The sequence below is a fragment of the Ictidomys tridecemlineatus genome, chromosome 1 (genome assembly GCF_052094955.1).
Source record: "Ictidomys tridecemlineatus isolate mIctTri1 chromosome 1, mIctTri1.hap1, whole genome shotgun sequence".
NCBI classification, from domain to species: domain Eukaryota; kingdom Metazoa; phylum Chordata; class Mammalia; order Rodentia; family Sciuridae; genus Ictidomys; species Ictidomys tridecemlineatus.
Window position 1 is genome coordinate 13042333 of NC_135477.1, and position 25889 is coordinate 13068221.

General features: G+C 45.5%; 1 protein-coding gene across 1 annotated transcript; it reads right to left on the reverse strand.

Annotated features, from left to right (window-relative positions):
- Positions 1-5111: 5111 nt before the first annotated feature.
- Positions 5112-22225, reverse strand: LOC101971765 (pancreatic lipase-related protein 2). The gene is made up of 13 exons (XM_040272957.2): positions 22189-22225; positions 21811-21859; positions 21213-21367; positions 19844-19966; positions 18902-19036; positions 18026-18137; positions 16273-16392; positions 14910-15029; positions 12513-12631; positions 10481-10610; positions 8809-8920; positions 7784-7951; positions 5112-5224 (listed from the first exon to the last, which is right to left on the reverse strand). The coding sequence occupies exons 2-13, from the start codon at positions 21857-21859 to the stop codon at positions 5161-5163; spliced, it is 1407 nt and encodes a 468-aa protein (XP_040128891.1). The 5' UTR covers positions 22189-22225; the 3' UTR covers positions 5112-5160.
- Positions 22226-25889: the final 3664 nt, after the last annotated feature.

Here is a 25889-nt window from a genome sequence, read left to right on the forward strand (position 1 = left end):
TATTCCCTTGGCTTGAAAATAAAGATGCTTTTTGAAATTTGATTTTGTTGTTTCGTAAATTGTGTTAGCTTTGTGAATAGTACAAACTCCATCTCTGATCTGCTTCAAACAAAAATAGAGCATTAAAGTGTTTAAGATTCAATCAAAGGCTTGCTGCGAGCGGCACAATATTAAAATAACAGAAAAATCAATACAATTTTTATTTTGAACATGATTTGTCACAAATAGCATTCTAATAGATAACACTGATTATATGGTAGCGAATGTAATTTATATATCCCGAGCACCATGCCTTTGTCAGAGTTATCATTAAGGAATTTGACACGTATGCAGGAGAACAATAAATGTCAACTGAAATATATACCAGTTAGATATAAATGGAATGCTAAAATGAGTGATGCCAGCCCACACTATACTTAAAAGTAATAATATGCAGTCTAAAGTAGCTTGGGTTTTCAAACAAGAACTCTTTTTATGTTGTCATTTAAAACATCTCATATTTCTGAAGGTCAGGGGGAAAATGGCACTATTAGCATTAAAAGCTAGTAAAAGAGAAAGTAATTTGTTATTCATTTTAACATCACATTTTATGAAATAGCTTTGTAAAGTATTCACTTTCCCTCCCCTACAGAAGCTGAAAAGATGGGATGGGTGACTTTTTATCTCACCTTTGTTCTTGTTAACGTCTTGACTCAGGAAAATCTTATGGAATTATGTAGCTTGGGCCTGGGAAGGTGAGTGCTATGAAATAAAGCTGTCTACACAACTGCAGTCTCGGCTGGTCCAGTGGGGTGCTGTCCAGGTCCTCATCAGGAGTGGCACTTGGCTCAGGGATGACAGTGTGACACCAGGGACAAGCGGCAAGACTGTAGGGAAGTGAAGAGGAGGATTGCTGTGACAGACACGTGTCTTTGAGAGAGAGGAGAGAGGTGCCTGCCGTGGGTCTTGGAATGGAGGCAGATAAATCAGTATTTGAATCAGCACCACCCTGGGGCGGCCAGCCAAGCCGTCCCTTGTCCCATCACCTTCCTCCTGCCACACGTCCTGAACTCCCCAGTACTGTACTCCTTGTACTGTGGGCTCCTGGCAGCCCTCCCAGTTTCCCTGGAATCAATCAATTTCTCTCTTCTTCCCTTTTCTCTTAAATTTACATAAAAAAATAAAACTACAATATTGACAATCTAGCCACCTAGAATTAGAAAAGATGGATCTTTCATCGTATTGACTTCAAATTCTTTGGTAAAGAAAAAGAAATATGACATGGCGGTCATCTAGAAGGTGTCCCGATGAACTTCTGGGCCACATTTTGCTATTTGAACCACCCGTGTGGTGAGCAGTAGATTTTTGGTGAATGAAAACACACACAGCATCATTTCTGTGTCCTAGGGTACCTTCCTACACTCCACTTCCTCCTCAAGAGGACTTTTGGGGCCCTGTCCGTGTTAGCGTGAATGGATCCCACATTGTTCTTTTTCTCTGCTACAGTTATATTTTGGATGGTCCCATGTCTGTGAATGTTATTTTCTTGGATTTCATTTGTATTCCTCTGGTGAGGCTGAGTCTCAAACATTTGTAATTTAACTTTCTCCTGCTATGATTTGGGTGTGGTTTGTGCCCAAGGTTCTCGTGCTACAAGCCTGGCCCCCACTGTGCTGGTAACTGAGAGGTGATGGGTCTCTAAGAGGTGGAGCCTCGGGGCTGGGGTTGGGGCTCAGTGTAGAGCGCTTGTCCCACATGTGTGAGGCACTGGGTTCAATTCTCAGCACCACATATAAATAAATGAGTAAAATAAAGGTCCATCAACACTAAAAAAATATTTAAAAGAGGTGAGGCCTACTGGAAGGTGAGCAGGCTCTGGGGCACCACCCTTAGAAGAGATTAATGTCATCTCCTGGGAGTGGGTCAGGTGTCCTGGGACCAGATCAGTGTTCATGAGAATGAGTTGTTATAAAGTGGGTTTGGCTTTCTTTCTCTCTCTCTCTCTCTCTCTCTCTCTCTCTCTCTCTCTCACTTTTGCTCTCACACCTGTGCTTCTTCATGTATTCCCTTACCTGTCATGTTGTGACACAGCCAAGGCGCCATTGCCAGATGTCAGCACAATGCCATTTGGACTTTCTGGCCACCATAATGGTGAGCCATGTAAACCTCTTTTTTTTTTTGGTACATTACCCAGCATTAGGTATTTTCTTATAGTAACATGAAAGGACTAAGACATCATCTGCATGGATTACCTGCTCTTGCCCTTTGTCCATTTTTCTACTGGGTCACTCTTTTCTTTATGTATTCTGAGTGCTTGTCTTTCATTGTATCCACCTCAAATACTTCTCTGAGTCCTCACTTATCCTATAATTTTGTCTTGGGTGTCTTTGTTAATAACAACGTATGCCGGCCAGCCCTCCCTGCATCATGGATTAGTCACTCTTTATGCGCCGGGTGCTGGGGTAAGGCTTTGCATGGCTTATCTATTGAATCCTAACAGTCTCCCTGTGTGCAGGGCTACTGTTACTCTTGAGTAAGTGTTGAGGTCAGAGGAGTTAATTAGCCAGCCCAGGTAGTGTAGGTAGAACGAGATACAGCTGCCACCCAAGGCCAGCTGGGCCCGACTGCAGAGCTGAGTGTTTAAGCCCTATGCACACCCTGGGATAGGGAAAGAAAGTGTCATTATAAACCCTTAGAAGAAAATGTACCAATGGTTCTCACTCTTGGCTTTACATCTCCCAGGAACTTTAAAAACGCTGGTGCTGCACCCCAAACATAATGATTAGCCCAGGATGGAGCCTGCACATGGGGTTTTCTTTTAAAGCTCCACAATGATTCTAATATATAGCCATGGCTGAGAGCCTCTGTCTTGTACTTTGTGGTTGTTTTAAGATCTAGAACTTTTAGCAGTTCTCAGACAAGGGCCTCTTTCACACATAAGATTTTAAATGCTATATAGGGCTTCAAAAGAAATAAGTTGGAAAATACTAAGAAAAAGGAAAGAGAAGAATTAGCTGAAAACCCCAAGATACTGAGCTTCATGAAGCACTTTCATTTCGATTTGGATTGGTGGCCTCCCTGTAAGGGGACTGCAAACTCCTTTTATCCTCATTCTCTGAATCTCGGGGGATTAGTCACCTACGGTTCTCTTCATGTACTAGCCATTGCTGTTATGATGACATTCTTGGAATCTGCTAAATGAGGCCTTTTCTGGATTCCAAGAATTTAACAGTGACTACTCCAAACTGGGCCCACCAGGAATCCTCCGTACACTATGCCCAAAGGCCCACAGGCCTGAGAATGACACTCTGTAGCTGGTACCAGCTCATTTATCCATCTGGGGTCCCCAAAGGAGTGGGCAGTTCTGCTGGAGTCAGGAAGGAAGCAGTGCATGGGCAGAAGGCCAGGCTATGATGGCTGCAGCTCTGCCTGGGACCCAGCAGCTCTGCATTGAGGAGGTGACAAGCCTCCAGGAAATGGGCACAGCCTTGGAGAAAGACCAGGCAGGCTGGAGGCTGGCATATAGCTCAAGAAAGCAAGCTAGGCACCGGGTCTGGCTGTCTTGCTTGACCTGGCCAGGTAGTCAGATCCCTGTGGACAGCCACTGGGGTTACAGGTACCTATAGAACCTTCCAAATACCAGCTAAGGGCTCAGGCCAGCCAGGGATCCACCTTGAAAGTACCAGTCTCAGACCCTTCCATTGTCTTCCCATTTCCTCCCAGGCTGAGGGATACATTGGGGGAAATATCTGCATATGCCAGAGTATTCCAATTTTCTTAATATGAAAGGGGATCTTTAAAGTAAAAATAATGTTAAAAAAAAGATGCCGAAGATTGGCAAAGAATTTGGCCAGTTCACAGAGAAATAAGTATTTAAGAGTCACAAAACACTAAAAAGATGTTTACCCTTATTCACAATAAATAAAAATTGCAATTTAAGGCAAAGCACTTTACCCATCAAGTTGGCTAAAGATTTGACAACATTCCACATTATTGAGGGCATGAAGCACTCCCAGGTTAGAATGAATCACATGGCATTGTCAATGCTTGTTTTTTTATATATATATATATCCCCCCCCCACTGCAAAGGTGGCAACTTCACATAGTTCAACCTTCCACATTGTTGGAGTGTCAATTGATAAAACTATCATAGAGGGCATTTTGGCAATTTTTTTTTTAATATATTGTAGTTGGGCACAGTACCTTTATTTATTTATTTTTATGTGGTGCTGAGGATTGAACCCAGGGCCTCTGCATGTGCTAGGTGAGCACTCTACAATTGAGCCGCAGCCTCAGCCCATTTTGGCAATATTGATCAAAATATGTATATTCTAAATATTTATTGGATAAATAGGATAAAGTAGAAAATATCATAAAAAGTTATTAACTGCATGAATATTTGTAATAAGGAAATTTGGAAAACACTTAGGTGTCCATCAGTGGGTTCCACTGTGTTCCCTGTGTGTGTCTCTCAGTGGAATCTACAAAGCCCTGGAAATAAAGGAAGCTGTTTCTGTACTAGGAGGAGGATTCCCAGTTTATTGTTAGTGGAACATTCAAGCAGTGTGACAGCATGTATGGTAGTATGCTGCCACTTGTGCTTGGACACAAAGGGTGGGTGATGACAAAGACATGTGATGTAGATGGAGAATATTTCTGGAAAAAAAAACCCTTTAAGTTGTCTCTGGGAAGAACTGAGATTCTTGAAGGGAAGGGTGGACAAAGATATCTTTCATAAGAATACTCTTCTGCATCGAGAATGATGTGTGGATATTAACTTTTTTTAAGGCCTTCTTCCTTCATGTCACAGGTGGAGTTTAACCTGAATCATTACAGTTTGGAGTTACACAGGCCACAGGGTCTATACCTCACCCCCAGGTTGTTAAAAACTAGATGGGTAACTTGGGAACAACAATGTCCTTTCCAAACAGGAACATTTCACAGTTTAAGGGAATAAAATGCGTTAGCACAGGCTGCACCCATGTCCTGGAAGACAGATAACAAGGTGGGTGGGTAGGAAGTTCCAGACCCTGGTTGCCTATGGTGAGCTTGGTTCCAGTCCTAGTAATTGTTTCCAAACTGTGACCCCAGAACGTGGAGAATGTCAAACCAATATTCAGCCTGAGACGATGTGCATTAGAGAATTTATTACCACGAAGGGACAGGAGCCATATCGTGCTTTTAGCAAGGGTAAAGAGATTGTAAGACGTCTTCTCGCACAGTGTCGCTGCTGCAGAAATGATACCTGTGGAGGGAAATGGTCACAGCATGAGGCTGTCTGGCTGGTGGAGACGTGTCGCTGCACTTAGCTGTCCCTCTGGCTGGACAGCCTTGCAGCACCAGGCAGGATCCAAGTGATTCTGACAACAAAAACCTGCTCCGTGAACATTTTCCTCTCCTGTGGGCTTTTAACACGCCGAAAGTGAACCAGTCATATCAAACCAATGTCTATCACTGAGCCTGCTGCTTTGGCCTGGCAACAAGTTCAGGGGCCAGCAGTGACCTGCCACCAGCCTGGAGGGGACTTTCCCTGTCAAGCTCATAGAGCGTCCTCTGTACACTGCTGCTGAGGATGTAAAACATGGCAGTCTGGCCATCCCTTTTGGACCCACACACAGCACACTAGGTCTATCCCCAAGAGAACGAAAATACAGCTCCACAAGAACTCCTATGTGAATATTCATGGCAGATTATCCATGATCTTTCCAAAGTAGAAACAATCCAAATGTCCACCAGCTGATAAATGGACAAATAAAATGTTCCATATCCATACACTAGAATATTATTTGGTGCTAAAAAAGAATGAGGTGCTGATACATGTACCTAGATGAACCTTGAACACAGCATGCTAAGTGACAGAAGTCAATCACAAAGGCATTGAAACATAATGTCCAGAATAGGAAAATCCACAGGGATAGAAAGCAGCTTATTGGAAATCTAGGGCCGGGAAGAAGGATGTTGACTCAGGGCATGGGTTTCTTTGAGGGGGTGTGGAAATATCCTAAAATTGACGGTGGTAATGAGTGTACAACTCTGAATATACTAAAAGTCACTGACTAGTGCACTTCGAATGAATGAATTTTATGGTATGGAAATCATATCTCAGTGATATTGGTTTTAAAAAATATTAGGGAAGGGCTGGGATTGTAGCTCAGCAGTAGAGCGCTTGCCTAGCATGGGCTGGACTTAGGTTCAATTCTCAGCACCACATTAAAAAAAAAAGGCATTGTATTGTGTCCATCTACAAAAAAAGAATCTCTCTCTCTCTCAAAAAAAAAAAAAAAAAAAAGTTTGGGCTGGGGATGTGGCTCAAGCGGTAGCGCACTCGAGGCCCGGGTTCGATCCTCAGCACCACATACAAACAAAGGTGTTGTGTCCGCCGAAAACTAAAAAATAAATATTAAAAAATTCTCTCTTTCTCTCTCTTTCTCTCAAAAAAAATATTAAGGAAGATTCTTGGGTTTGGGGCAATGGAATATGGTCAGGATGGAGATCACCAAAAGCCACAAGGAGCAGGGCACTTTCAACCTACTCTTTCCCTGGTAGGAGTCTTTGGCTAAAGGAGAATGATGTGGCCGAGCCAGCCCTCCCTCAGGGCTCAGCCTCAGGCTGTCTCTGGGGCGAGGGAGCCTCATGTGAAGTGAGGGCTGGGGTGTTTGGGAGGTCCAGTGTGTGATTATACTGTACTTGATGAGGCCGCCCCACCTACCTACAGTGACCTCTAGATCTCTTCACAGTGCATGACAAGGCCAGGCATCTCCTCAGCTCCCCTCTGGCTATGTGAGCCAATGGGCTCAGTGGAAAGAGCACTGATGGCATCAGAAGACCCATGTCCTGGTCCTTGTCATGAATCAAATGTTCTGCACTTAGGGACACGAGGTGGTGACACACCAAAGTAACACACCAACTGTCACGTGTGAGCTTTCCAACAACACACCGAGGGACCAGGACTATTGCCAGTTCTGCAGTCAGCAAAGTTAAGCCACGCTGCTGAGCAAGGTCTTGATGTGTTTTGGGAAATATTTTGAAGTCCAATATTTAGCCTCTAGCTTTTCTGTTGTGACCTTGGATAAGCTACTTTACTCTCCAAATCTCTCTTTCTTCATCTTAAAAGGAAAGCAAATGAGGAGTGACATTGACATGTCCCTCAGACTCAGCAGCCCATTGTTTCTGGATTATCCCCTTTTGAGGTGCCCTTCTTTCTATATTTTCCAAGCAATTATGCCCTCCCCCAAATCCTGCCAAGTACGATTCTATTCCTTCAGAATGACAAAGCTCGCCTCTGTGAGCCAGATTCCCAGCACAGTTCACATCCCTCCCACGCCATCGTCTCCAAACAAATAAATGTACATTAACAACTGGACCAACTGAAAATAACCAGAGACTCCCTCCAAGTACTTCCAGGATGTTCCCCTTATTGTTTAAGAAGAATCAATCTACTATTTGCCTATTTCTTGAAACTATGCGCTAACACCAGTGTCTTGCTCCTGTCAAATTGAATATTGCCTAAGCAAAGTATATTTGATTTTTTGAAGTAAGTCAGATGGAGAGATGGAGAGTCGAGATGAACAGATGGAAAGATTAATGGATGGATGGATGGAAAGGTGAAGGGATGGCTGGTTTCTGGGTAGATGGTAACTGACTAAGTGGATGTACAGAAAAAATACAGAGGCACGTATAGACAAATGCAGGTAGATACATACAAAGATGGGTAGATGGGTGATTGGATAGATGGATAGATTGCAGAGACAGATCGACACTTAAATAGAAATAACCAGACTTAGATGGAATAAAAGATACGCACTCAGTGCCATCTTCACCACTTTGCACTGTGATTCGGGAAGCTCCTAGTGTGGGCCGGAAGAGATTTATCACGTTGTTGTTCCAGAGGAACTTAACCTTCTGGATTTCTCCAACATTGAGCTTCACATCAATGTCACGCATGTGGATTGCATCTGGTTTGAGGGATCCCCTGGAAAATACAAAGATAAAATGTTTTATCTATGAATACATAGGACAAGATAAATCTATTATTCCTCCAAATAATAGCTGCTGTCATTGGTTTTGTACAAAAAGATGACTTCATGCATATCCTGGGTTTGCCCCCAAACACTCGTTTTTGCAATATGCACTTTTTAAAAAGATTTGACTTTAATTTTGCATTATTTTAATTTGTCCCTGGAGAGAAGTAAAATATTTGGAGACATAATCTATAAGTTTGCTACAGAACAGCTGATGCAGTGTCTTTTGTTTAAAGATGCATGTGGTTCAGTTTAGACAATGTCGACACATCATATGAAGCACACGAAGTTGTCCAAGAAGTTTAACTCACATGCTGAGTTTTAAAAGTTAGTGCAAAAACAGAAGCTGATTTCACCACATGGGTTATGCATGCATTCAACACCTATTTACTAAGGTCCTCATTTATCCAGTATAATCCAAGAGCCAAGGCCACCACAGCAACAAGCAGGTGTCCCCAGGCTTCATGTATACCTGTGTGTGGGGGACAGAGCATGTGTTAGAGAAGGAAGAATTGTCACATAGACCGACCTGACCCCAGGAAAACTTCAAGTCAGGTGATTGACATTCCAACAAAGGTTAGCATATGACTTATTTTAAACAGTGAATCCCCTCTCTCTGGGCATCACTATTCTCATATGGAACATGGCATGATTGAGTTAGATGCAAAGACTTTCTTCCAGCTCTGATGGTCTAGAATTCAATGGTTCTATAGGATAGATACTTGGGTTTATACATCCGTTTATTCCCAAACTTTTATGCACAGCCTATTTTGAAAAGTATGACCATTTCACTTTACTTGTAACTTACTTGAACACCTCATGTTGTTCTGAGTTTCCCTTACTTCCATACAAAGCAATCCTGATGTGCCCGCTCACTTTCTTTTGTCCAGATAGTGTGACTGATACCTTATATCTCCAACCTGTCCAAAGAAATACAATCAGCTCAATAAACTTATCTTATTGAAACAAACTTATTGAAACAACGATCCAACAGAAGCAAATGAATCCATCAAGCCCTGAATTCCTCAGGAGTGAGAGGGAAGGGGCCCTGTGACTATTGATTTCCTTTGGTGGAATTGGGGTCCAGGAATTCAGATTCTGGTTGAGGTGTGGAGACCCAGAAGGCAGAAAGCATTAGAGTTTAGCACAAGAAAGCACATGCCCTCAGGAATGAAGGGCAACCTGTCACTGTACCTGACTCATGAGGCAATGAACTCAATGGTTATGTTCCCCCAAATCCATATGAAACCCTAACACCTGACATGACAGTATTAGGAGAGAAGGCCTTTGGGAGATAATTTGATCAGGATAGTGCGGCCCTCATGAATGTGATTAGTGCCCTTATTCCAGAAGTGTCACTCGCCTCCTTTCCACCATGGGGAAGAAGACAAGAAGCTGGCAGTGTGCACCAGAACCTGACCATATGAGCAGGCCCATCTCAGACTTCCAGCCTCCAGGACTGTGAGAAATTAATTTCCATTGTTTCTGAACCATCCAGTCTGTGATATTCTGTGGTAGCAACCTGAACTGACTAAGACGTTGGATTCCATGCTGTTTTGCCACTTGCTTTTTCACTTCACAGACCTTACAGGCTTTCTCTTGTCAGTACGTGGAACTATATCCTTTTTCTCAATAGCTATATGTAGCATTTAATCTATAGCAATTTGTTATTTTTCAATTCGTGGACATTTAGAATTTCCCCTCAATCTTTTTTTTTTTAAAAAACAATGCTACAGTAAACACCTTTGAACAATTCTTATGCACTGTGGTACATTCTGAGAATCAGGTGTTTGGGCTAAAGGTATAAGCATGTAGGACTTTATAGATACTGCCAAGCTAGTATCTTTTATGGAAAATATAGGATTGCATGAAATATTCCATATAAAAAGTGTTTTATAAAGTGCTATATTATTCCTTTGAATTTAAAACTCCCTTGGAAAATAAGGTTTTTCTCTTCAGGCATAATATAATATTCCTTTTACAAAATTAATCTTGATGTTTTTACCATCTTATTCCTTTTTAATGAGAAGTGGAGCAAACAACCACCACCACTAGTGTGTGTGTGTGTGTGTGTGTGTGTGTGTGTAGGAGACTAGTTTGACAATTGTCACTGCAGTGACTTCTTGACTTAAAATGACATTGCCTCATGGTGACTGCTTCTTTTGTTAAGGGATGCAGCCTTCCTGCCACATGCATGGGTGGACGTGGTGACTAGCCAGAGTCACTCACCACATTGTGCTCGGCAGCTGTTTGGGATTATTGTTAAAGGGGTGAGCATGAAATGCAAGTCAAGTGCCATTCTCCTGTCTTTACATTATAGCATTCAGCTTTCAGTCTGAAAGGGGGAATGCAAGTCGATCCTTGAGGGAGAAGTCAATGGGAAAGATGGTTTCTTTCGGTTGCTACCATGACTAATATGGCTGGTACACTTTTAAACATTTTTTTGCAAGAATTTTTAACTGAGGAAAATGGAAACTTACGGGTAAAGTTACCACTGTCTCCTGTATTCAGAAAAAAAGTTTGTTCCACAGCACTGGTTTTCCCCTTAAATTGGTCAGCATAGTGCCCCATTTTGGGACATCCTCCAGATGGACAAGGGAAACAGCCATCCTAATGGGAAAAACATTGTCTGTTAGTAGTAGGTTTTTGCCTCATTCACTCTATCCATGAACTCATTTTCTCATCTATTACTATCTCCTCTTATAATTATTGATACCTGTACCTATCCACGTCCTACCCATCCTCTCATTCGCCCTTCTATGCTTCCTGGTGGCCATCCACTCTTCTCTCCCACTAATCCATGCAAGCAGGCATCTTCTACCCAAGCTCCCACGTTCCCATGCATCCATGCATCCGTCCTCAGGACTGTGCATAGAACTGAGCTAGGCCTGTACAGCACCCAGTAGGGCACCTTGGAATCCTAGAGCATTGCTTCAAGATGAGTCAGACATGAGAAGTAGTGACATTAAAGTCTGAAAGGGGAAATGCAAGTCGATCCTTGAGGGAGAAGTCAATGGGAAAGATGGCAAGTTATTTCAGATGAAAAGAGGAAGCAAAGACCCATGCCCATTTTCATTTTTTAATATGAGTTATTTCTCCGGATTAATTCATCCCAGTGTGGTGCTTCCCAGGAGCTCTGGGCCTTCAAATCACGTGAGCGCTTTATGGCACAGCATCACCAGCCTCTGTTCTTTGCCCTCATATTGCACCCAAAATTCATGGTGTGCAGAGCGATTTCATGATTTGGGAAGCATGAAATAGTTACAGAAGACCCCATGGCCCACAGAACATTCCCCAAACTTGGGGATAAGACATGAAGTCCTTTTGTTCATAGTGCATCTCAGTATGCCAAGATCAAAATTTGTTTTGAAAGGAAAAAAAGATCTAACTTTAAGCACATTTTATTTTTATCTTTGAGAAGAAAATATTTTAAAGTATCAGAGTTTTGCATCTTGCAATGTAGTAATTGATTCAGGTGCAGATCTTCCATAGGAACCCAAAAGTTCTGCTGGTTTTATTGTTGGGAAACAATATCTCCTATAAATTATTTAAGAGAAATAGTACTTTAATAATACAGAAATCTGGAAGACACTACCTTAACCAGGTAATCAAGATTGACATCATCAATCAAAGTTGGGTTAAGCAGTGCCTTTGATTGTGATTCACTGAGAAGGACCTAATATCGCCTGTTGAATCACAAAGAAATAATCAAACAATTTCAGAGTGTGATATTTAATCAAATACCTGGGTTGGAGTTATCATGACTCCACATCCCAGAAGACCAGGAAAAATGGGAAACTGCTCCCGATTAAAGGAGTCTACAGAGACAAAGCAATAAATCAGAGGCAAGAAGAGGAAGGAAAAGAAAGATTGAGGAAGGAAGAAACGAAGGAAGGGGAGGAAGTGAGAAAGGAGAAAGACAGGGAGGAAGGGAAGCAAAGAAAGAGAGAGGGAGGGAGGGAGGGAAGAAGGCAGGTCCAGCTCTGGAGGACATTGTTTAGATACCTGAAGAAGTTTAATATGGGTTATATGGTAGAAATTGTGCATCAAGTTAAATTTCTTGAATGTTGTTCTCTAGGAGGATGATGATGCTCTTAGTAGATGAATGCTGACACTTGTATGAGCAAAGTATCCGAATATCTTCAATTTATTTACCCATCATTCAGGAACAAAGACAGACACACACGCACACGCATACGCATACAGAGCATTAGCAATTGGTGCGTCTAGGTGATAGGTGTAACAGTCTTCCTGTGCTCTTCTTCAACTCTGTGCAGGTTGGAGACTGTCCTAAATGAAAAGCTGGGGACCCCAGGAGGACCCAGCATGGCCAGCTGTACTTCTGCCCTGCAGCCTGCCCTGCCCCATAGGACAAAGGCTTTGGAAGCTTGGGCATTTCCATTACTCCTGCCCATGAGTGCGGAGTTACATGTATCTCCTTGTTCTGTTCTAAGTCACAGGGGTGAAACCAACGCCAGAGCCACAGCATCTTCCTAGCCCTGGGTGCCCTACCTTCTGAAACTCGTCATAGGAAGCACAGGGGTAGCCCAGGAAGCCGTCGGGGTTGAGGATGCTGCTTCCATAATACTTGTAGCTTCGTAGGTGGTTGCAAGCTGCAAAGTTGCGGGTTCCTGAGAAAGCAGAGGCCAGAGAGCTGGAGGAGGCCTTTCGCTTTTGAAGCGTGGGCCATTCCACTGCACACCTTGTGCCTCCACATTGCATGGATGGATGGGGCACGCCTCAGCACTTTGGGACATATTAGGAGGGTTGCTCAGGATCAGGCAAGCGTTGAAGAGTGACAAGTCCTAACAGGCACGTTTGTCCAGTGCTCCAGGGGCTGGAATATAACATAAATGAGGAAGCTGGGGCCAGGTGGGGGTGGGCAGGCAGAGACAGAGAGGGCAGAAAAATTCAGAGACAGAGAGAAAGAGACATAGAAACAGTATGTATATTTATATATAAAGAGAGAAAAAGATAGGGAAGAGAGAGAGAGAGAGAGAGAGAGAGAGAGAGAGAGAGAGAGAGAGAGAGAGAGAGAGAACAGAAGATAATAGCTTTCAGAGGAGCCACGTAGCCCAGCTGGTTGTTACAAGTTAAAGATCTGATTGCTTGGTCTTCTGATTTTTCAAAAGAATCTTGAGTTTTACACAAAAACCTTTCCATGCTTCACTGATGACAGTGCATTCCCATTGTAACCACAGTCCCCATGAAGGCCACCCACACTGCTGTGGCCACACAGGAGGACACTGGACCACACCTGACCTTTCCCTTGAGCCCACCTTTTCTGTGTCTAATTGCTCAGGCTAAGCCACCTCTCGTCTTCACTATGCTGAGCACCCTGCCATTCCTTCATGGCCTTTTATTTACCACCTTTAAAAACAAGCAAACAAACTCATCTTGTTTGGAAAATTGATTTTTCATTTCTCCAGCTACTTGGTATAAAACTTCCCACGGAGCACTCTGCAGTGACCCTGGACACACCTGGGGACCATTCTCGGGGGTCTGGTGGGCTTTATGCGCCACTCCTTGGAAGGCACATCCCCTTTGAGCCAGAGTGGCTTCACTCTTGCAGGTCCCAGCCCTGCTGCACCCACTGCCCAGTGCCCTCCAGCCGAGCCAGCCAGTCCCCAGTGCCCAGTGCCAAGGCCAGCGCTCCTCAACAGACAACAGAACCTGCTTTAAACTTAATTGTTTCTTTCATCCAAAATTGCTGCCCGGGGACCCATAATAGAGGAGAAAGTGGATTTAATTGTTCCCAGGGCCCAGCGCCTGGGCGACTTGAGCTCCACACAATAGAAGCACACTCTAGCGCTCATGGGCTTGTTCACTCTAAATTGCCTCTTTAATTAAACCTGGGCTCCTTCCTATTATGTGTGCCCTGCTTGTCATTTCTGGGAGGGGGCAGCTATTATTGTGACTCTAGGGTTCCTTCAGGGAGAGTGGAATGGCCGCGTCTTCCTAACAGTTACCTGGTGTGGAGCTGAGAGCTCAAAAGCTCCTCTGATTTGCCAGGCGAGGCTGGATGTTGCTTTATTGACTCTGCTCTTTGACATTAAGCACATGGAATATTAAAATGCCAACCCAAGGCCATTTAACAGAGTGTGTACAGTGCCCTCTTTGGCTTGGGCCCTGAACAGGGTACTGGAGTATCTGGGTGCCTGAGAAATAGTTCTTAGCTATGGGGAACTTCTAGTTCAGAAAAATAAAGACAAAAAAAATAAAGCCTCCTCTTTCAGGGAGAAAAGTAAAGCCTGGTCTTTGGAAAGGGGCAAGTGGAATAGCCAAAGGTCAGGACATGGGAGGTCACCTAACGTCAGGGGTAGGGATTCTGCTCTCCTAGATGAACACAGAAGATTGCCAAGATCCACCAGGGGTCTCCCAGACCTCTGGCCTACCCTGCTCTGCTCCACAGCCTAAACCCACAGAGGACATCCCTCCTCCTCTTATCATCTCATCTGCTTCTACTCTTAGGACCTGATAACAGCAAACAAGAAAGTCAAGGCTTCCAGATCTTTGCTTATGCTCTGTGGTTTTTCCAGAAGCAAGTGCAGAAGGTAGGATCAGTGGCCAAAGCCAGAGCGGAGTATTTGCCAGTGTGCCCATCCAGCTATTGTCCCAGCATCCTGACAGCTGGGGGAAGGACCACAGGCTGGATGAAAACAAGGCTTTGCAGTTAGAAAATGGGCTGAAATAAGGGTGGCCTGGGACAAGCTAGGTAACTCTTCTGATTCCTAGTTTCTGCATCTGTAAAATGAAGTTACTCCGATTAAGTTTCTCTTGGCACTATTGTGAAGGCACCTGGCACAGAGCACACACTCCACAATGGTGGCAAATTCAGCATCATGGTGGCCAGACCCCACATATTCTGCCTTCACCCCAATATAGCAGTTGCTGCTTTCATTTACGTACCTTCCCATAGTCCATCTATATCAACGATGGTTGAAAGGATATTTTTCTGACATCCAGGCATTTGCCTTCCTCCATTTGGAAAGAAATCCAGATGGCCCACCTTTTGGCTCATTCCAAAACCTGAAACATTTGAAGCAGAGGTGAACAGGGAGGTCAGTGGTATAAAAGTTAGATCATGGCCAAAGTGAGATGTTCAACTCATTCTAACAAGAGTGAAAGCCTTCTGGTAAATTCTCTCCTCAGCAGAGCTACCACTACCTCCAGCTCTGCAGAAAGATCTGAGAGATGGGAGCTTGGCAGGATGGGGAGGGAGGAGAGAGAACAGGAAGTGAGATGGGGGGGTGGGCTCTGAGGGAGTGTGCACACATACATTTGTATGTGTATCTGTCTGTCTGTCTTGGGGAGGCCCTGGACAATACCAATATTCCCTGATACCATTAAGCACCAATAGGCTCGTATCAGGTACAAGTTGTATTCCTTTATTTATTTTAAAAATTTGATTTCTACATTAAAGTGCTTTATTGAGACCACATAATAGTATATTGTTCTCTTGAGAGCCGAGGTACAATGATGAGACGCTGTGCTTCAGAGGCACAAAGTCCTGTGATCAAAGCCTACTTCTACTTACACGACTTTTGATCTTGGGCAATTACTTAATCTTATTGATCCTCAGTTGTGAAATAGTGATAATATCTACATTTTGGGTATTATAGAATTAATGAGCTAATACTATAAGACATCCAGTGCAGCACATGGTAAATATTAGTTAAGTGATGATATCATCGCCGTCATGATCATCATCATCTTCACCACCATTAAAAACACACCCTGTATTGGCAAGTGTCATGAATGGTTATATAAAAATATAGGAAAAAAGATGCTGATTTTAGAAGAATTAAACAAAGACACAGTTAGTCTCCAATAAAACAAGCCATACCCAAACTTTGAGAAAAGAAAAAAATTTCAAAAATTAATTTTGTGTTTTGTAGGTATAGGTCAAGTGTCGATTATAACACAATTTCTTTTTTTTTTTTAAAGAGAGAGTGAGAGAGGAGAGAGAGTGAGAGAGAGAGAGAGAGAGAGAATTTTTAATATTTATTTTTCAGTTCTCGGAGGAAACAACATCTTTGTTGGTATGTGGTGCTGAGGATCGAACCCCGGCCTCACGCATACCGCTTGAGCCACATCCCCAGCCCTATAACACAATTTCCATTGCGGATCTTGGTAGATTGGGAAAGGACATGGTTCAAGATTGAGTTAACTATTTTGAAAAGTTTGTGTGTATACTGGGGGTGGGGACTGCTTGGACTCAATGTCTTCAGTCATAGTGCTGGTCACCAGGAAGTGAGACTGAGGAACTCACCTAGGAAAGGGACTATGGGAGCAATATCCGTGTGAATCACATCCACAAACATGGCGTCCGATGGGTCCAGCCGAACCTCCTCAGGTGTGCCCTGGAAACATGGCTCTGCTGGATCCAGCCCTGAAAAGGAGAAGGTGGACAGGCTGTACTCTGACAAAGACCAGGATCTACACCTTGCACCCACCAACTGGGCGTGAGAAGTCTGGGCAAAAACCCAGTGGCTATCAGTCAAGGGACTGGGTCTATAGCTCCTGGTCTGCTTGGGAAAGAGAGGCTGGAACAGAAAGGCCAGGAATGGGGACACTGCCTGTTGAAGAACAACTGGAATTCTCCAGTGCCTGGGTCTATGAGGGCTGGGTGGGTCCCTTGTGGTCCTCATTTCTCTTTTTTTTTTTTAATTTATTTATTTTTATTAGTTACACATGACATTACAATGATCTTGGCAATTCATACATTTGAATCATTGGGGTAGAATTTCTCATTTTTCTAATTGTACAGATTGCAGAATCACACTGGTCATAGCTCATTTCTCTTTTCCTGTTTTCCCCACACACATTACCATTTGGCCATTGCTCTGAGACGGTGTGTTCCCTGGCCTCACCCAATTATTTCCAGTCCCTGAAACCCCACACTTATAAGCCTTTGTGCCTTTTCTCATGCTGTCCCCAGTTCTGTGTGCCCATCCCCACATTCTTCCTTCATTTAAACCTTTCTGCTCTGAAACTCAGCACCAATACCACAGTCTCATGGAAAACTCACCCTCTCCTTTCTCAGACCATTCTAGACACTGTATTATTTTGAACTTGTTAATTTTGCTTTGAATTTTATTTGCCTGCTTAGTTTTCTGCTTCCTGAACCGGAATGTGGTTTTCCTGAAGCAGGGCCTGTGCCCAGTTCATATTCAAAGAGAAGCAGAGGGTGGGGGTGGGAGAAGTGTGGCACACAGTGACCTATATTCTTGCCCTGGTTCTTTTAAAGGTCGAATGTCTGTCCTCATCCAGAAGGTGGGAATAAGGACATCTCTCTTATAGGGTTATTGTGAAACCCCCGGGAAAAGGTATAAAGGAAAGGATTTTGTAACCTGAAAAATTCTATATAACTATTAACTAATACCCTGCCATAATTCCCTCAATTCCTCACACAGTGCCTTGAGCAATGGGGACACTCATCTAATGTTGAATCAAACTGACAGCCCAAGTTACACACTAATTTGGTTGCCCAAAATAAATAGTTGTCAGTGTCTGTCTTTCTTGGTAGATTTATTCTAGGTAGTGGTTCACTCACTCACTCATTCATTCTTTATTAATCACTTCCTTTGTGGCAAGTCTCAGGTATCTACTTTCATTTCCTGTCTGTGCCAAACACAGCAAAAATATTCAAGGACTGTTTGTGGAACCAATGAATATTTTTTTTAAAAAATCATCTCAATTTTTTCCCCCAACTTTGTCATACTCTAGCAATAATAACCCCTGAATCATTGGTTTAATGTACTATTTACATTTTTCTTGTTTTACAAATTCATTTTAATTTTCAGTCATCTGTTTGCTAATACACGTTAAGATACACGGACGATCATTTTAAAATTTAAGTCCGTGGCGTCACTTAAAGAGTTGGCTAGTGGAGGACCAGTAAGGGTGACCATCACCAAGAGAAGCGCCTGGGGTCGAGGTTTCTGCTGCTCGCTGCCCGCTGCCCGCTGCCCGCTGCCCACACCCTGGGTCTTGGGACCCAGGTCGTTCCACATGACCCTTACCTGTGATCCGGCCCACGTGGCCCCCCAGCCTCCTGCCCGCCTCCGCGGCTATGTGCGCGCCCAGGCTGTGACCGATGAGATGCACGTCCTCGGGGCTGTAGTCCAGCTGCGTCTGCGGAGGAGAGCGCGTCAGGGGACCCCAGGACCGAGTGAGGACGCGTGGATCGGGCAGGGGACTCAGGTCCCTGCCAGGGTGGCGGGCGGGTGGTGATAAGACCCAGCTCAGAACTGGGGAAGAATGACCTGCCACTGGAGGTCGCAGCCTGGGGCAGCGCGACAGCCAGGGGGGGGGGCCGCAGCCTGAGAGCCTGAGTCCCGCAGGCGACGGTGCGCGCGGCAACAGTGCTGACCAGCGGCCGCCGCGCCAACTGCAGCCGCCGCCCCTGGACGGCCGGCTACCACCAGCGCCCACCGCAGACCCTGGTCCCTGGCCGGGTGGCGGGCGCCTGGGGGTGGGAACCGGCTCCGATTCCTGGAGAAGCGGCCTAGGGCAGGTGTAAAGGGCCTTGCCCGCGGGCTGCAGGAGCAGGAAGACTCATCTTCCCCGAGGCTGGAACTGCTGGGCAGCCCAGGTTGCTCTCCAATTCCCAGAACAGCCTTTCAGGAAGGGGGTATTTCGAAAGGGGAAACTGAGGTTGGAAGAGATTAGTCTTCCCAGACTCCGCAGCTAGGAAATGATGGGTGCTGCGTCTTTAGCACAATCGGCAAGGGAGGAAGCGGGCGGCCAGATTTCAGGAGGAGACTGAGAACCTGGGCCACTTGTCTTGCAGCCCCTATCTGCGGGTCCCCAGCTGCCTTGGGTACAGTGGAGTGCTTCCCGACCCCCTCGCTCTGTCCCACCCCCCCCCCCCCGACCGGGCCCAGACAGGGTTTTACCGAAAGCACTTGGACTAAGTAAGCGATCTCCGCCCCCACGACCCGAGTGTTGTGGACCGCTTGTGTGTATGTGGTGCGCGACCCTCTCCTCCAATCCACACAGATGCAGTTCACCTCCTCCACTTGAAACATTTTCTGGAGAAGATGAGAGGACAGAGAAAGAGAGAGAGACTCTGACCAATTTATCAACAGTTCCAAGTTGCACACCCCAGAGATATGAATCCAGGTCGGTCAAGTACCAGGTTGACGTCAGATGTTAACATTCCTCCTATCGGTTGGTTGTGTCCTAAGTTGACTCACAGGGCAGCACTATGAACTGGACACACTCACCCTGCTTAACATATGTGGACACTGAGGCCTGAAATGGGCAAGTGTCTTAATATTTTTCAGATGGTTATTGACACAGCCAGATCCAGAAGGTCACTTCCTAGATCAAGTACAAGTAAGCTACTACCCAATAAAATTTACAACTCAGTTCCTGTTGGCCTTGCCACCTATGGAGGGCTCAATACCACAAGTAGGAAGTGGCTCTTGATGTGGACCTCACAACTATAGAACATGTCTGTCATCACAGAACATTCTGTGGGATAGCAGTGTTTTAGAGGTCAAATTTTAATCATTTTTTAAAATGTTGTCTTGGGTTTTATATCAACCATCAAAGACACAGCGTGGGCTACTTGACTTGTGGGTGGTTGTGTAGCCTTCACTCTGAGACTTTTTGACTGGACTCTGGGTTTCTTCAGCCGCAGAAGTTGATGGATAATGAGAAGTTGGCAATGAATACCCAGATAACCATGTTTTCCTGGGTGTTTTTAGAAAGATCCCTCTCTCTGGAGTATTTTCTTTCCTCGCTTCAGGGGCATCAGGGGTACAGAGTTTGAATGTGTGTGCGGGGTACCGGACTCACCAGGAAGTGGCCAGGTGAGGAAGGTGGGCCCTTACCCTGCACGTGTCTGGCAGCCAGTTCTCCTCCCCCTTGTCTATGAAGCCGTGGATAATGAAGCGTGTCTTGCGGTCCAGTCGGAAATTTGAAGCATCAATGGTGTCTGGGTCAGCAGTGATCAGCTGGAAAAGTAGAAAAGATGAATTCAAACGTTAAGTCCTCCCGAGCTCTGGGACTGCTACAGCCAGTCCTGGAGAGTCCAAGACCACAGACACAACTCCCATGACACCCAGATGGGACTAGAAAGAGTTCCTGACCTGGGATTACGGCTAGAATTCAGAAAGTTCGAGTTCTTACTTTTTTTTTCTATTTTCATGAACCTTGAACCCAAATCTAACATTTCTATGACTCATGAGGCCAAGCAACAAACCACAGTGGAATTAGCAGCACCTGTGACTCTGTCCTCAACTGAAGTCACAGACATTTTTATATCACATGAAAGTTGTTTCATATATCCTCAAGTGTCATTTGGACTCACTATTATAATAGTTAATAAATCAACCCGTAGATCTCCTTATTTAGTGAAATAAAAAAGCAGCATATACAATATATACTACCCATATTATATATTTTTTTAATGTTTTGATAAGTCCTTTTCAACATACCAGGCCCACTTCCACCAATCACCAGGACCAGACACCAGAAGGATCGCATAATCAAAGTGACACAACAACCATGTCTAAACAGATTCCAGGCTGAGGGCACCCCGTGGGGAATTTGTGGTGTAGAATCCCACAATAATGACCTCAGGGACCTAAAGACAGACACCTGTTCTCTAGAGCTGTGAGCTGCATGAATTCTTAGCAATGTCTTCCTTGAAACTGTCGCCTGGTCCCTTCTGACCACCTGGAACAAGCCTGTCCTGCTTCCACCTGGCAGACCTTCTGGCACTACAGTTTGCTTCAGGGATGTCACTTTTTCTCTTTTGTGGTTAATCGTCCCCTTTCTGATTGTCTTCTTGCTCCTCAGGAAGGATTTATACCCTCTTACATCCAAACCTAAGGGGCTTCTATCCCTCCACTGCCCATTTTTCTGGGATACACGTGGCTTCTCTGCAGATGCTGCTCACATACTCTTCCTCCCAGGGAACAGGGTGCTGGTGCTGGATGGCCCCTGAAGATCTGTGCAGCGGTGTAGGTGGGAAGGAGGATGTTTCTAGGTTAGGCTTCATGATTTCACATGATTTCATCATCTACTCTGGGATTTATGATCTCTACAGTCAAGATGGCTCTAGGTCTCACATTAGGGGTGCAGTAGCCTCTGGAAAGTTCCAGGGCAGTGAACTGAATTGTGCTCTAGAAATCCATGTGACCATGTGGAGCCCCAACCCCCCTCCCCCATGATGTCATCCCACCCCCCCACTCTTACTTGGTAGTTGTCCGGATTTTCATTTGTGTGCAGAAGAAAACGGGTGCCGATGTCTTCTGGAGACCAGGGAAATATCTTTAAAGGCCGCTGAAGAGTCCCTGCCCAAGGTTCATCATTGGAAAAGCAGCCAAAGGGTTCATAGCAGACCTCTTTCCCTGGGGTAGGAAGAGTCACAAACAGGACACTCATGAGGTTCTGGGAAGGAGCGATGTCATGTCCACCCAGGGAGACTCCAGGATGAGTCCCAGGGCTGGCTAAGGTTGATCTTCATTTGAGCAGTGTCTCCAGGCACTCTGGATGAATAGGTATGTCATGTGCTGTACACATCCCTGGGCCCTCCTTCGGAGATTCTTATTCAGAGGGTTCTGGGGTAAGACCCTCATCATCAGACAGGCCGGAGAATCACAACCAGTGGCCTTCAAACTGTCTCGTGCAGGAAGAGCCCAGCTGGCCTTTTGCACATCGGGCATTATCTAACATCAAGTATTTATCAAGTGCCTGTGAGCTCTGTAGCCCAGAGGTGCTCATCTCAGCATCTCCGTGACACCTAGCACAGGCCACCACTTGCTCCTCAGAGGGATGGTGACAGCATCCTCACCTCTGACAGTGGCCAGCAGGAGAAGGCCGAGGGTCCAGGAGGGCAGCATCTGCATGGGAGAACACAGACACACTCACGCCCATGGGCACGGGTGGAAGGCTGGCAGGGAAGAGCCCAGACAGGCCAGGAACCCTAGATGCACCCACGATGGTGAATGAGTAGAAAGAAACTCCGTGGCTGGGGCTGCACAGGCTCTTCCTTTGGCGTGGGGAAACTGAGGCCGAGGCCTCCCCAGGCAGAGGGAGTCAGGTGGTGAGGCCCTGGGACTCCAGACTCAGGGTCCTCCCCTGCAGCAGCTTCACCCTCTGGGGCCCATCCCCTGGCAGCCCATGCTACTCATTCCCACTTGCCACCTGCCCATGTGGCACTGTGACTTACCCTGCTTCACGGTGACTTCTACTCACGCCCAGCAGGTTGGCCCTGGCTTTTTATAACCAGGCTTTATCCTTTGGACTCCTCTGGGGGAAGGCCAGGGCAGGGTAGATAGGGCTCACGTGGGCGCGTTGAACCTTAGTTATCATAAACACATAGAGCCAGCTCAACCCGGGAGAGAGGCTGGGCATGAAGTAGGATGGGAGGAGAGCAAAACTTTGGGGATGGGAAAGGACCCTATTGATCTGATTTTGCAAGTTCAGTTGCCAAAAGATTGTTCCAAAATGATAACAGGGGAACATCAGGCTGTGGGGACGACTTGACCAAATTTCTTCAGACAACAGAGACCCCAAACTCCTCTCGCTTCCTTGTTGCCGTTGACAGACTGTGAAAGGGTGAAGTCTGAGGACTCACTGTTGAGTGGGAGTGTGTGTCTGTGAAGACACGCACCTCAGCTACTTGACAGGGTGGGTGACGAGCAGCCCCCTGGCCCCAGTGAGCCTAGACGGAGTCTGTAAAATGAGGACAGCCCTGAAAACCAAGAGGTTCTCAGGAACAAAACGAATGCTGTTCACACACAGCCTTGTCTAGGAACTTTTAAAAGTGTTGTGAGTTGTCCCGGTTGCACTTTGACCTTTGAGATTAGAAGTGGAGGTGTTTTCTTTCCCTCACTGTTAAGAGGAAAGCCTGGGTGAATAGCCAGGTGCTGCATTGCCACAACTTAAACTGGCATCTATCGCAGATACAGGGAAGTGCATAGATCTTAAAGTTTCAAACTAAGTACAGTTCAATGCACGTTGACAATACATGCACATGCCCCAGATCATGATTTCCATAGCCAGAAGTTCCTGTCATGACTCTTCTACCACCAGCTCTGTCACCATATGTAATCTGTTTCCTATCCCTAGTTTTGCATGTTCCCAAATTTTATGTAAATGGAGATACCACATGTGCTCTTGAAAGCTTTGCTTTTGTTCACACAAAACATTTTTGAGATTCATCCATGTTGCTACACATATCAGTAGCTTGTTCATTCTTTATTGCTGTGCAGAACCAATATATGTCTGTAAAATACTTGGAGAAATTCTTGGAGAAAGAGATTGCAATGTGTGTATCTATTCTACTGTTTGTGGACACGTGGGTTCTTTCCAGTTTGGAGCTCTTATGAATGATACCACTAGGCTCATTTTAATCTAGGACAGGTTTTTAGTAACCCATGCTCTCATGACTCTTGGGCTTATACCCGGGGAAATTATAAGGGCCATGGGGTGCACATGCACTCACTGGCTTTAGCAGATACTGCTGAATAGTTTTCCAGGGTGCTTACACAGTGCCGTCTCCACAAGCAGCTGTTGGCTCGGTGCTCCACATTCCCTAGCTGCCCTTTAATCAGTCCCAGAAGTACAGGGATTGCCAGCAATTTCCTGAGGGTTTCAAGTATAGAACATATGTGTGAGTGGGCGAGTACAGGCCTGTCTACATGCATATGTGAGAAACCTCCTTCTCAGAATGATGAGGCTGCACCCAACGATGGGGAGCTGGTGGAAGCTAAGCAATAAACCTCCCTCTCTCCAATGGGCTTAAGGAAACCAAGGCTCCAGGAACTGATAGAGTGATGAGGAAACCTGCATGGGGTCACCTGAGCCTCAGTGAATGCCACCTGCTTCCCTGGAGGTGTTCAGCAGCAGGGGAGGAGGTCAGGCCTAAGGCTTGACATTAGGGACCCTATGGAGGGAACTGGCATGGCCAATTGGGAAGAATGAACTTAGGCCCTTATCATGGTACCTGGGACTGCCTGTAGCTTTGGGAAAACATCCTACTTCCTCACTATGGCCTTCAGGGTGCAGTGTTATCAGGATCGGCCTCCTTCCCAGCCACACCTGTGTGTCCTTCCCTTGCTCAAGAAACTCAGGTAGCCCCTTGAAAGTGCCTGTCTCTTTGTATATTGTTTCTTCTTCCAAAAAATATCAAATAATTATTTTATGTCCGTGATTATTTATTTAGATCTTGCCTGGTGGCAGGGTCAAGGCCTGAATAGTCATTGCCATGTTGCCAGAGTCCACAGCACTGGCATATTGTAGGTGATCACTAAATATTTGCTGGCTGTAAGAGTGGAGAGATGAGACTCCATGGATCGGTGAGCTGGTATCTCCCATTTGCCTGAACTGCCTCTGTCACTGCCTTCCTGGGTGACTTGGCTTTGTCCTTATGGGAGGGTTCAGCCAATGGGAGACGCTGGCCACTCAGCAGGTAGGAGCAGGAAGAAGGTGGAGTTCTTACCCGTGCTTCCGCCCTCTGTGCTGTTTGGGCCGCTTCTCTACTTCTCTCCCGGGGCTGCAGCCCTCTCAAGTGCTTCAGTCCTTAGCCCCAGATCTCAGATCCATCACTGCACCCTCCCTTCATGCTTCAGGCCCCAAGGAAGAAGGAGCTGCCTCCTGATGCAGCATCACCTTACTTATCGGGTTCTTAGTTCTGTCTACCCCTCTGTAAGCAGCCCTTTTGATGATCCCCTGAGTGACATGACATGAGAGCAGGTGATCCTGTGGTCTGTTTGGGGGGATTAGCTAGGGCTTGGGCACCTCACTTTCCTGATTCTGTACCCTATTTCTACTGAGGACTTCGTCTTTATTAGGATTATTTGTATTATTGGTATTTATTGGATTAGTTGTTTGATGTTTGGTTTGCTCACCGGTCCTCACAGTAGTCAGTCCATTCCGTGACTTGATTGTGGCTTTTGCAAAGGTTTAGTTAAGTGCTTTCAGAAAATCTGCAAGTTCTCTGTCATGCATGCTCGCCTGTTCTTGCCATAGATGCATCAAGAAATCCAGAGAAAGTTTCTCTCCTGGGATTAGAGATGCTTTATCTGGTCGGCACCACTCAGAGGGCAGAATTAGACAGAAGGAGAAGATTACAGTTCATTCCTTTAGGTAGAAGTGTTTCTTTTTATTTCTGGGTCACCACCTCTGTTCTGAATGCCAATGGCAGGTCATCATCACCCTGCTCTTGAAGGACTCACGCGGCAGATCTATTCCACTAAGAAAGCACTTTCCAAGGCTGGACTCACTGAAAAATAGAATAGAGCTTTGCTGATGCAGAGTGAGGTTCCTGCCTCACTTGAGTGACATTTTGTCTTGGTAAAAATCAAGCCTCAAGCAGGTGTTCACTTGGGTAATATACTTCCAAGGTCATTTTCAAATCTGGGATCCAGCAGGAAATATTGGAAGCTGCAGGATGCCATCCTTTGATTCAAGAAAATCATCCCAAGGAGCACATCCTTTAAAAACCACTTTTAAAGAGGAAAAGAAATCACCCAAGAGGCCATGGTGCTCAGGGTAATGTGAAGTGGGCTGAACCAATATATATGGAGAGTACAGTCTCAAGAAAGGTGTGGGGGCCCATGGAGAGAGCTGAGCATGGGAAAGGAACTAGGTGTTGGTGATGTAAAACTTGACCTCAGAAAGATGGCACCCATCAAATCCATTCTCCTTGGAAAATGCTCAAAAATGGAGACCTGGCTTATTCCCATCTTACAGCTGGAAACCCAGTGGCCCAGAAAAGTGAAGAGGCTTAGTGCAAGGGGCCGTGGAAGAGCCTGGCCTTGATCTCAGGACTCCATGACCTCCCAGTGGGCTACTGCTCTCCTCTCACTTCTCAGTCTGCTGACTTGTGCAATGGATGGACTCTAAGCTGATTTAGGAACATGGTCC